General features: G+C 42.0%; 1 protein-coding gene, 1 long non-coding RNA gene and 1 other non-coding gene across 5 annotated transcripts; all 3 read left to right on the forward strand.

Annotated features, from left to right (window-relative positions):
- Window positions 1-56: 56 nt before the first annotated feature.
- On the forward strand, window positions 57-8,410 carry LOC134069168 (solute carrier family 12 member 9-like). Of its 3 annotated transcripts, none has more exons than XM_062525060.1 (14): window positions 59-217; window positions 315-537; window positions 635-769; window positions 1,151-1,288; window positions 1,666-1,968; window positions 3,259-3,366; window positions 3,520-3,631; window positions 3,833-3,990; window positions 4,080-4,162; window positions 4,275-4,399; window positions 4,639-4,831; window positions 5,341-5,515; window positions 7,054-7,200; window positions 7,371-8,410. In XM_062525060.1, the coding sequence occupies exons 2-14, from the start codon at window positions 330-332 to the stop codon at window positions 8,252-8,254; spliced, it is 2,769 nt and encodes a 922-aa protein (XP_062381044.1). In that variant the 5' UTR covers window positions 59-217; window positions 315-329; the 3' UTR covers window positions 8,255-8,410. The 3 variants fall into 3 exon arrangements, with proteins under 3 accessions (XP_062381036.1, XP_062381044.1, XP_062381052.1); XM_062525068.1 differs by having other exon boundaries at window positions 85-194; XM_062525052.1 differs by having other exon boundaries at window positions 57-537.
- Window positions 8,411-10,259: 1,849 nt separating this feature from the next.
- Window positions 10,260-12,459, forward strand: LOC134101843 (uncharacterized). Its single transcript, XR_009941459.1, has 5 exons — window positions 10,260-10,372; window positions 10,847-10,929; window positions 11,247-11,362; window positions 11,593-11,681; window positions 12,050-12,459. It is a non-coding gene; the product is annotated as an uncharacterized LOC134101843 (long non-coding RNA).
- Window positions 11,037-11,166, forward strand: LOC134075767 (small nucleolar RNA SNORA13). The gene has a single exon (XR_009938489.1). It is a non-coding gene; the product is annotated as a small nucleolar RNA SNORA13 (small nucleolar RNA).
- Window positions 12,460-12,707: the final 248 nt, after the last annotated feature.

The raw sequence follows: 12,707 nt of genomic DNA on the forward strand, positions 1-12,707 counted from the left end.
ATTTTGACTTGACCTGACCTGACCTGTAGACCATGTGATCAAGTTAGGATAAGTGGCCTACCCCTAAAACATGGCTGCGTTTGTGGGTTCTTCCGTGAATTGGGTCATGTCAAATTACACAAACATTCTTGTAGCATTTCTTATATTTCAGGACTGCAGGTGAAAGCTATAGGCGACAGAGAGAACCCGACAAAGTAGGCTGTATGTTTTTGCCCAGGTGCAAGCCCTGTTCATTTTGAACATTTAATAATTTTGGTTGGCTATCAGAAGCAGGTGTGCAAGTGAACAGTCGCTTATCTTACTCACCTTTGTAGTGTAGCGCCACCAAAATGTCCGAGAAAACGCCTCTGCTGCATTACCGACTATCCTCAAGCATCCATGGCTCGGGTAATTCAGTCGGGGTCACCGTTGATAAATCGCCGCGTGTGTCTCGGAAGACCACCGAAAATAAGCCTCCAAAGAAACTATCGATGTTCTTCGGAGTAATCATACCAACTGTCCTATCCATGTTTAGCGTTGTTTTATTTCTTCGGATTGGTGAGTGTGTGAAGGCGGATGTTAAAACTGATTTTCCACTTAATCACAAGGCGCTTTGACAGACTAAATAATAAGTGATCTCTCTGTTTATCTGCAGGGTTTGTTGTCGGTCATGCAGGGTTGTATCAGTCTATCCTGATGTTCTTAGTAGCTTATCTAATCATTACTATGACTGTTCTTTCGGTTTGTGCTATTTCAACTACTGGAGCATTGGATGCTGGTGGGGCCTACTGTATCCTTTTTACACAAGAACCCAATCAAATGTTTAAATGTCTCAGTTCCACTGTGCTTAACTGACTGCCTGGTAAATTCAAACATTTTCTTTCACCCATGACAAATCGTGGGTGCTTCATTTTTTCCCCTGAAATTATATATCACCATTTTACACTCCATTTTAGGTGTTTTCTTTGCTCTATGAGTCACAACGATGAAAGACGTTGCAGCCTTTGAAGCATAGATGGTCCCTATGTTATACAGCTGTCTGATTGAATCAGATGGTCTATTTGTCACCAACACACTGAAGAATGTCTCTTGATGTGCTGTGCACATTTCCTAACACCTAAATTGCTGTGCGTTGGTACGGCATGGCATTGTCCCTAACATCTTCCCTCAGATATGATCAGTCGAGCCTTAGGCCCAGAATTTGGAGGTAGCATAGGCATCATGTTCTTTTTTGCCAACGTTTGTGGAGGTGCCCTCTATGTTCTGGGCCTTGTGGAAGCGATCACTGTGTCTTTCGGCATTTCTGAAGGTTTGAAACATGTCCTCCTGCCTCTCCTATCTGACTGAATCCCAGTCAATTGTCATTGTGATACATTTAATGTGTTATGGAAATTAGAGCACTGTGGCTGGTACTGTTGTCATATCCTGGGTTGACTGTTGTCTGGGAGCACATTGTGCATGTGTGTTTATCACAGAACACAAAGTTTAGATAAACTGCAGCACACTCCTCAGTGAATGCACATAATTGCACACAGTTGCATAGCGCTCTGAATTGATGTGGTAAATGGTCAAAGTTGCAGATCCATTGTCTGGAAAGAGTTAAATTAAGAAATGTGTGGTTTGAAAACCTAATGCCACTTCAAATAAATGTGTCCATTAGATAATCCTGAAATGTTCTTTTAATAGGTGAAGCTGGTTTGGCAAATCCCTATCACGTGCTTCCATTGGGGTACTGGTGGTCCCTCCTGTATGCCTCAGCCATTCTTCTCCTTTGCCTCGGGGTGTGTCTGGTTGGTGCCCATATCTATGCCAAGGCTACCTTTCTCATTTTCCTCATCGTCATGACCGTGTTGAGCTCTATATTTATCAGCTTCTTCGTTGTTGGACCAAGGGTAGTTGTCTTGCCGGCAGTGTCGGGCAATTCTACCCAGGCAGCCTCTGCCAACTTCACCGGCTTCAAGCTGGACACGTTGTTGGGTAATTTGTGGGGTAAGTTTATGCAACTTTTGTGCAACAGTCTTGGTCGGGCATCTTCAGTTAGCCTATTAAAATGCTTAAATGTTAATATCTTAAATGTTATCATATTGCTGTCTGTCAGTCGCTTTGGATAAACGCGTCTGCCAAATGAATAAATGTAAATGTGTCTGACCAACTGTTAATCATGGTTCAACTGGTGTTCTTGGCTTTATGACCAATCTCTTGAGTCAGTTAGAAATGAAATGTATGTTGTTTCTTCAAAGCAGCAAGAGAGGGTTTTGGTCTAGAATGATCAAGCTAATTATCTCGTAAAAAATCTTGCCCCACCAACAGCAAGCAGTTTCCATTGATAAAGGCTCGCTAGCATTCTACTATTTTATCTTGGTGTGTAGTTGATTGCATCGTACATTTCTGCAGTGCCTAACTAGCACCAAATAACTGCATAATACATAGTCTGGGTAGAAAGCTGAAATGTGTGTTTAGCAGTCCTTGCAGTCCGAGCAACTTGATGCATGGTTTCTTCAGTCGTCACGTCATGATTCAATCTAAATGAATATGATGTTTCTGAAGCCCTTTGCCCTTTAAGACATGCTTGAAATAGTAGCTGCTTCTTGTTGCCTTAAAATATCTGTTATCTGTTACACCTATTGAACAAGCTTCCTATACTATAGGTGATTTGTATTGATTGCTATATCCAAGGGGTTCTCAACTTTTTTTAGCAGGTGACCCTATTTTGATGTCACAGACCCCAATCATTCGCATGTTGTGAGAGAGAGCGCAATTCATCTCTAGTACATTACTATTAGAGCTTAGATCAGGCCCAACAAATCCAGCCCCACCTTACGCAGACTCGGGTTGAGAATCTAAGCTCTACTACTGTAACATCCAGACAAAAGTGGTACTTTGATTTAACCCAAATGTACCCTTTGCTTTGCTTCTTTGTTTTGAATATTGATCAAGCAGCATAATTCTGTTAATCAAACATGTCTTGCAGGCTGTCTAACTTTATTTTTACCTTGTTAGATTGTAAAGAAGGATCAGTTCCTTAACTTGGATATCATATGTTTTTAATATGTTTTATTTAATACATATTTTTATGTAATGTACCTGTGTAAGACCCTGTATCTCAGCTGACCCCATTTGAATTTCAGGCGACCCCACAGTTGGGAAACGATGCTATATCTGATACTGACAGATTTGACTGACATGGCCATGTTAAGCAAGTAGTGAACTCAGGAAATTAAGTTGTCATGACTCTTTGTCTGACCATGGATGCTGATAGTCATTTAAACTTTGTCAAAGGGAGTTACACGGTGGACTACACCACAGGTTCCATGATGAGTTTCACCACAGTCTTTGCTGTCATGTTCAATGGCTGCACTGGCATTATGGCTGGCTCCAATATGTCAGGTGAGCTTTCAACACTATCTCCAGGGGCTGTCTGAGTGCATTGCCATGTCAGAGTGCTTTAGAGAAAGGGTATTTCAACATAATGCCAGGGTTGTCTCTCTGACTGACACATCTTGTATCTCTCTTTCAAACGGTTGCCACGGTGCTTCCAAGGTGACTTAAAGAACCCCAGTTATTCCATTCCTCGTGGAACTCTGACTGCAGTCGTCTTCACATTCATCACATACAACCTTCTAGCTTTGTTGGTGTCATGCTCTTGTGACCGGTAATTCAATGCACACTTACACTTTATTTAGAAATGGATAATTTCGTTTTTCGTTTTGTCTTTTTGTTGTTGTTGTTGTTGTGTCTGGCAGAGGAACAGGACATGGTTACTTTGCTGCGTCTCTGAGCAGAGATGTATCTTTTGTTAATTAAAATATATGTTTAAATTATTTTTCAACTTTCATTGCTTCCCAATCCTCAGTCTACTACTCCAACGAAACTACAGTTTTCTCCGTGATATTAATATCTGGTGTCCTCTTGTGATGGTGGGCATATACTTATCCACCCTGTCAGCAGCCATGAGTAATCTTATTGGGGCTTCACGGATTCTCTTTGCTTTATCAAGAGACAATCTATTTGGTGAGCAGCACATTGTATTCTCGCAGTTCAAGTTGAAAATGAAGCTATATACTTGAATAAAGGCCAAATGTTTCCATGTTGTTTTACAGGTGGAGTACTAGCTCCAGCAAGTCGGACATCTGAAGGCGGAAACCCATGGGTGTCTGTCCTTATCTCCTGGTCACTTGTCCAGGTGAGGTGGATACAAGAAGCAATGGAACCAGGTTACACTGCTTTTAGACACTGATTGAACAAGTTTGTGTGTGTGTGTGTGTGTGTGTGTGTGTGTGTGTGTGTGTCCACAGGTGGTACTGCTGATCGGGAAATTAAACACCATTGCTAGCATTGTCACCATATTTTTTTTGCTGGTGTATGCTGCTGTTGATCTGGCTTGTCTAGCCCTGGAATGGGCCTCTGCTCCAAACTTTCGGTACTTTTCCAGTTATTCCACAAATATGGATCGATTGCTATAGCCTAATTTGAGAAATGTGTAGAAAATAATATTCACGTATATTTGCAGTTTTGTGAACTGTGCTGATGCGCACGGCTCAGGCTGATAACATAGTTTTTTTTCACTAATTGTGTTAAATAATTTTGTGTATGAATGGTGCTATGCAAACAAAGCTTTTATTATAACAATTATTACTATTATTATTATTATTATTATAGACCTACCTTTCGGTACTTCACCTGGCATACCTGTGCGCTTGGCATCATGGGTTGTCTGGTGATGATGTTCCTGATCAATGCCATTTACGCCTCGGTCAGTATTGCTTTCATGCTGGTGTTGCTGCTACTTATCCACTACCTGTGTCCCACAAGTAGTTGGGGATATGTTTCTCAGGCCCTCATCTTTCATCAGGTATGCTTATACCACAGAAATACAGACTTGAATATGCAGTCTAGAAACAAGATATTTGATTGTTATATGTTCTAGTTTCCCTTTTTTTCTGGAGTAACCTCATTCCAGTTCTACTGTCACTAGCATATCAAGCAAAGAGGTTGTCATTAGTGTTGTCTATACATTCATGTTGTTTAACATGTGTTATGGAAAAGAAGGTTCCTTCTGTCTCGTACATTTCTCTAAAAGATGTAAAAGCTACAAACGTAGTGTAGATCTTTGAGTTCATTAAAGCTATATGGTTATGAAAGACCTCTCCTCTCTGGAAAGTGCAAATATCCCTCTCTATGGGATTAGTGACGCAGGTGGGGCAAAAGTCCACACTCTGAAATCCTACTATGTTTTTTTTTCCCAGAAAGGCAAACAAACTCAACATTTACTCAACAAGTTTGTACTAGTTGGCGTATTTAGTTATTGGAGATGGGAATTGGACTTGACCTGCAAACATGTTGCTCACACTCTCAAACCAGGTGCGCAAATACCTGCTGATGCTGGACGTGAGAAAGGACCATGTGAAGTTCTGGAGACCACAGGTGCTGCTAATGGTGGCCAATCCACGGAGCAGCACTGGCCTCATCACCTTCATCAACGATGTGAAGAAGAGTGGACTCTACGTACTCGGCCATGTTCAGTTAGGAGAGCTGGGTATGACGTTGTATTTGTATAGAAATGTCCATTGCATTACATTACACTGAACAGCTGCCACTTCTATCAACAATTATTTCAAGATGAGAAAGACTGTGATCCACATTTAGGCCATGTCCACACATAGCTGGGTATTTTTAAAAACTGAGATGTTTTCATCCTTCTTATTGCAAAATAATTCCATCCACACAGATACGCAAAAGCATCTGTCGAAGGCTGCCAAGAACACACCGAACAGATGGCGATATTGGTCAATCAATTTTCAGTGACCAAGTTCAATATCCATTAAAAAAAATCTCAGTTTTTAAAAAATACCCAGCAACGGCCTAAGTTTCCTACTACTGATTCTAAAATGATGCATGTATGACTTTAGAACCACACTATGAATGGTGAGAGGGTGGAAAGACGGATGTGGGGTAGAAAGAGAATAGATAACATCTCAGAGAAAATTGGGGTTCAAAATTTGAATCGTTTATCAGATACACTTCGTCTTCAGTGGCTGCTGGCAGTATTTGTGATGCAACAACTGAAAACAAAACCTCTGGATAAGCACTCAAAGATGAGGTTCAGCCAAATGGCATACCTAGACGATTCTCTATATTTAAAGCCCCATAAATGATTAATATGACAACTTAATATAATGGCAAAGATTCTGCTCGATCATAAACTATCTTCAATCCTCGGCCTCTGGCTTATGATCAAATCACAGCTGTCCGGGTGATCCTTTACCAACCCCATTCCCACTGCTGTCATATTGCTTGAATAATTTATGCTTAGATCATCTTGGTACATTGCCATTTTCTGGCAGGAGGAAGTGGCCCAGCAAATGACTGTTCTGGAGCTCATTGGCTGTTTTTTCTTTTACTTTTTTTTAAACTAAGATTCCATTAACAGAATAGTCTATGGCAAATCATATTCTGTCTCATTTACATTGAAATCTCATTCAGTTCTCTAAATCAGAAACAAAAGCTGGCAGTTTGTCATTCATGTCACATTGTCACAGCCAGAATGGAGCCAGAGGATGTAAGCAAAATGTGCAGCTCTCTAGGCAGCAGGACCTTCATGGTGTCGTGAAGTTTTCCAGTGTGGCCAAACATTTTGAATTATGTCAGATTATTGTCGTTGACATGGCCAGATCCATTTGGTTCCTGTCTCACACGGTTAAAGGTGCTATGCATAGGATATTTAGTTATTTTGTTTCAAATAAATGACCCATATTGGCAACTGAATGTGGAGAAATAATAATTGAACCATTTCAAAAATACCTATGCTCAGTGTTACCTAGAGCTATCTAGCTTAGCTTTAGAATTAGCATACATGTATTAAGTATGTAGCTTAGTATCTGCTTACTCTTTCATAATTGCACATTGTCCTGAACTTCAAGAGGCACTGCATAAAATGCATTCAAGTCAATTTAACGTGATGATTTGAGACCACTTGTAAGGATAAGGTGCAATACGATGAAGACATAAGAGGAAAATGTATGCACTATGCAGTTAGATGAATGAATATCCTGATGACTGTCTTTCCTCTTAAAGAGATGCTGCCTGCTGATCCACTGCAGTCATGCTACGACTCCTGGTTCTCTCTGGTCGACTATCTTAACATTAAGGCCTTTATCAGTCTCACTCTGGCTGACTCAGTTCGACATGGAATCCAGCACCTGTTATTCATTTCTGGTCTAGGTATGTTCATTCATGACCTTTGTTTTGCAGTGTCTACACTGGGTGCTGCTTGGTGCAGTTAAAATGCTGACACACAAGCTTTTCGAGGCATTTGTGTTTATGCTCAGATCAATGTCAGATGTGTTATATTTACATTTGCAGGCAACTTTGACTCTTTTCCTTCCCTGCAGGAGGAATGAGGCCCAACATCCTTGTACTGGGTTTCTATGACGACTGCCCTCCCAAGGACAACCTGCAGGACTGTGTCCTTTCTGCTAGTGCCCACTCTGCTAAAGAACAAAAGAGAATATTTCATTTCCCGTCCGTATGTAGCGATCGAATGAGCGGCGAGGCTGCCTCTGCCAAACACCTGTCCATTGAGGAGTACGTCTATGTCATCGCAGACGCTGTGAAGATGCAGAAGAGTGTGGCCCTAGCGCGATATTTCTGCTCTTTTAACCAGTCGGAGGTTTTAGCCAGAGCCAAGCCAGGCCAGTCTGGCCTCTATATTGATGTGTGGCCACTGAACCTGCTGCGCCCCGACAACTGTGGCTACGTGGACACTTGCTCCCTCTTCCTGCTCCAGCTCGCTTGCGTGTTGCACATGTCGCACGCGTGGCGCCACGCCAGGCTCCGCCTCTTCCTGTGTGTGGAGGTGGGCAGCTGCGTGCAAGGGGCAGAGGAAATGCTCCAGCAGATGCTGAAGGACCTGCGCATGACGGCCGACGTCTACACTGTGCCCTGGGACCACGTGGTGGCGCTGCACGGACAGAGGCGGGCGAAAGACACCCAGGTCCATCCCAGTGCCCAGACTGAGGGAGCCCCGGAGGGTGTGCACAACAGCTTTCCCAGCAACACCACACTGCTGTCAGATGAGTATCTGCGCGCCATCAATCAGTTGATTCGTGAGAATGGCGATCCGCCCCCTGCCGTTCGCTTCCTGTATCTGCCCCGCCCCCCTGCAGACACGCGGCGCTACGCCCCCTACCTTCACCAGCTGGACCTGTTGAGTCGGGATGTAGGGCCCACTTTGCTTATTCACGGAGTCGCTCCCGTCATTACCACCGATTTGTAGATCTGTAGCACCAGTGGAACTAAATGTTGAAAGATGAGATGACTTCCTTGCTGTTTTCACAATGTTACTGTTTTTTTACTCACTTACCAGATTATTTTTAACTTTGTGAGAAAAGAAGAATAAATAAAGGCATATTGAAATATATACTAAGACCAAGTTGAGACCCAGACCGTTGGTTTTTAAATGCAGCTGACACCAAGTCTTTGAGGAGGCAAGACCAAAAAGAGTGGATTTTCATGATTTTAATTATTTAACATCACCCAAGTATCATATTCAATAGGCAAATTCCCAAAGGGTAGGGTGAGGATTGTTGGCTATAGGAGCAGTCAAGCTTACACTCTGAACAATACTTAAAGACTAGGAGCTTGGTTAGAGTCAGAATTTAGTGTGCCATAATGTCAACATTTCATTAAAACTAAAGAATTTGGATTATGCCTGGAAACCTGCACATCAATCTCCCCTGCCTGATCCCCTGATTGGTTCCAAGCGTACAGTGTAATTTGAACTACCGGTATGCCCATTGATCAGCCCTCTAGTGCAGTAGGCATAAAGCGCTGACTCCTGAGACTATGTTCCATCTTAAAAGATTGAGCTTAGTGGTGATAGCCAGAGCAAGTTAATATTATAATTTTCATTAAAATGAGAATATCTGTATTGGTGGATATTTTAGAATGAAATAAACACAATTAAAAAAAATGGGGGGGGAAGGTAGGCTGGGTAAACCCTGCCTCATCTACCGGCGATTTGGATTTCGCCCTGCAGTTCAGGCTGGAAACCTGCACATCTATCTCTCTTGCTTCCTGTCCACATCTTCTGGGTCCAATCACAAACTAACTCATCCAAAAGGCGCACCCGGACTGACTGGCCAATAAGTCACCATTATGGTACAATAACGGGCATACACAACAGTAGCGAATACAACAGTACCAAGGTTTGACACTAGGGGACGGGGTGGGCTAGGCTGGCCCTCATCACACCTGAAGTCCCATCCCTGTGACTGCCCTATCATCGCCTGTTGTCTCCTTGCCCAGATTCCTGGCCCACACATCCTAGCGATCAGTTACTTTCCTTAAGACAATTCCTAATCGCAATGGACAATTTATTTGCTACACTGGACTATTTGAACTTTCTGACACTAAAAATGACCTTACTGTATAACTGGACCTAGGCAGATGGGTTGGGCCCTTGTGTCGTGGATCTGTCCGAGGTTTCTTCTTATATGTATCTCCAATTCTAGGGAGTTTTTCCAAACTTCTTGATGAGGTTGGATTCCCGCTTGGCAGTGCAGTTGTGGGGGAACAGCAGTGGGCTGAGCACACAGCCTTGGGGGGTGCCAGTGTTCAGTATGTTGGTGCCTGAGGTTCTGCTGTCAATGCACACTGACTGAGGTCTCTGTCAGGTAGTCTGGAAGTTGCAAAGATTTCTCCCCATGCAGCTGCTGGGGGACGATTGTGTAAAATGAAGCTGAACTGAAATCGATGAACAGCAGTCCTTATTTTCCAAGTGTGATCAAGCTGAGTGCAGAGTGAAGGAGATGGCAGTAAAGAAATTGCAGGAGGTCTAGTGAGGTGGAGAGGGAGGAGAGAATGCCCCAATCCCATATGCACTTACATGTTCTGATGTGTGTTCCCGCAAACTTCGTGGAGGCTTTAGGGCTGTCTCACTGTAAAATTGTGAAGTGCTTGAGAGCTCGCTCACACCCTTTCTGAACCCTTTCCTTGTGAACATGTGAACCTTAACTCAAGGTTGAGATTGAGATTCAGCCAATATGTTTCTTGACCAGTTGGTTAAAGCAGTTCATCATGATGGGGGTCATAGCTTATGACAAGTTTGAATGTATAGTAGCCTACTTGTTCATGAAATCTATAAAGTTTATGAGGAAGTTTAGAGTGAACATTGTTACATTTTAACAGACCCTATACACCACCACATATTCATTTAGCCTACAGGTAAACAATACCACTATAAATAGAAACCAAAATCTATGGAGCGGTTTTGATGATGATGGTCTTCCCAGCATGCTCTGCGTCGATTGTTCTTTAAGGTTCATTGCACGCATACGCACTTCGCACGTGGGGACAGCCAAGCAAGAGTCAGCTAAACTGCAGAACTAGAATGGTAATGTATATTTTACGTTACGAAATTAACATTAAAAAAATAATAATGTCCGTTTTCGCTATGGCAGTAGGCTACTTTGTAAGAAATTAATGTATGGAGCATTTCGTCGTCTGGTAACATTAACGTTCTGTTAACGTTTTGAAATGATAAAGTAAATCAGTCTTTGAGTTACTGTTATTTAGTGCGCAATTTCATGAGATGCGTCCAAAACAGGCGTTCGGCGCAAAGCTTTGGTTCGGCGTTTATGGTGGACCAGCATTCGCTTGCAACCACATGTTGACGTTAGTGACCAGGAACAAATTGTGTTATCGACTTTAAACAAAACGACTTTGCTATCGAAAATTGAACTAACCGAGGAAATCAGTCTGAACTCCAGAGTATTGTTGTCGTGAATCTTAATTTAAGTGATTCCATCTGCAACATTGTCCAGATCCATGGCGAATATGCTTCATGTCACGTTACGTTTTCCTACAGACGGTGCAAGATCGGGGTGGCGAAATGGTTGCCTACGATGACCCTGTATGACTTGGTTTCTAGGGAGGATCCCGACCCGAAAGGTAGGTTTTGCAGTGATTGGAGCCATGCTGTTTGTCTCATTTTAGTTTTTTGTTACCCAAACTTCATCCTATGATCGTCACCATGGATTGAAGACTAGTGCAAGGTTTGCCTTCATGTGTTGCCTGTTCACTTTGTCACTGGTGAATGTGGTGTCAACTAAGGCATACATCAACTCTAAATGAGAATATAGTTGAAAAGTGAACTTTGCACTTTTCACTTTCTCTTCAGGCACATTCTCCTAGTGTTTAATGTTTTCATAAGTTTGAGCAGTGAATAATAAATTCATATTGATTGATTTTGGTTTGTCTCTATGCAGGTTACTTGTTGAGCGTTGTATCAAGTGAGACTTGGTAATGGGGTGATGCCACAGCATGTCTGTGCCATGGTGCACTACTGAGCTGTTTGATTACAGCACAGCATCTGATAAACATGGTAGGCCTAAGCATGTGGTCAACACATGTAATGGAGGTCGTGAATCACACAAATATTTTGTTTGTTTTTTAGCTACGTAAGAGCTACATAAGCTAAAAAAATCATTGTATATTGAGTGAATGCGGTGTCAACAAAGGCATAAGTTATGATGGGCATTGGGCACTGAGAAATAATTCTACAAATATATTACTGCTGTCAAATTTAATTAGATTTGTAAATGTCTTTTGCAGAAAACCAATGCAAGTTCACTCAACTCCAGTAAAGTTTGGTGTCAACATCAGTCAGCCGTGTACACCTAAATGACCTCTACAAGACCCAGGTGAGGTCATGACATGAGGTTGGCTTTCAGCAACCTTGTTTCTGTTGTATTGTCAAAACAGTGGGACGAGGTCTTTGCCTTTGTGTTGCCCGTTCATTTCTCAGTGATGATGCGTGGTGTCTACTGAGGCATACATTAATTCTTGACGGGATTTCAACCTAGAGATGCATGCATTTTGCACTTTGGACATTTTCTTCAAGAACATTGTATTGTCTGTGTTTTAGATGTTCGCTGTTTATTTGTTATTCTGTTTATTTTTGCCAGTACCTGTAATTGGCTAGTGATGGCCTTAGCTGATTGTTATACTGGATGTCTATTTTTGTCATTTAATGTTAATTAGGTCTAGCTAATTGAACCCATTTCAACAGCAATCCATCAAGATCATAGCAAGACCTAAACCGGAGTTCGGTCAGTGGTGGTGGATGCTTCCAATCTTCCATTCGACACCTCCATTTTGTCCACATGGGGAAGCTGTCAGGAGCATTGGTGAAGGGATATGTGTATTGAGGTGTGGATGAAATGGATGTAACAGAGGAACCAAAATGCACCATTTGGAAGAAGTCTCATGAACATTGTGTGTTTGAAGGTCTAGAGGCTTACAACAGAGGTGTGCAAAGGCAATTTCATGGCCTGTGTTGCCTGTCCTTTGGTACAGTGAATGGGGCTGATGTTTCTGTTTATTTGGGTGTTAATATATATGAAGTTATTTTTGTTGTATGTATGTGTGAGAGGGGGTGTATGTACTGCATTTGTACAAAATAAAGTTTTCCTTATCTAATTCTTGAGTGGTTCCTTTGTAAGATATATAACATCTTTCCAATATATGTTTACTGGATGAGTGCATATGAATCTCCCCTATCAATGCATGTATCTACTAAATTCCATACGGACTTCTCTGGTTTTCTCCCTGACACAATGATTGGGTTCCAACCTACACTTTGAAGTGGACATAGTGATGGGTTTAAATATTGAATAAAATATTGAAGATTTTTATTTTAACTTTTTTTTTAATTGAAATTATATGGC

The sequence above is a fragment of the Sardina pilchardus genome, chromosome 2, assembly GCF_963854185.1.
Source record: "Sardina pilchardus chromosome 2, fSarPil1.1, whole genome shotgun sequence".
NCBI classification, from domain to species: domain Eukaryota; kingdom Metazoa; phylum Chordata; class Actinopteri; order Clupeiformes; family Clupeidae; genus Sardina; species Sardina pilchardus.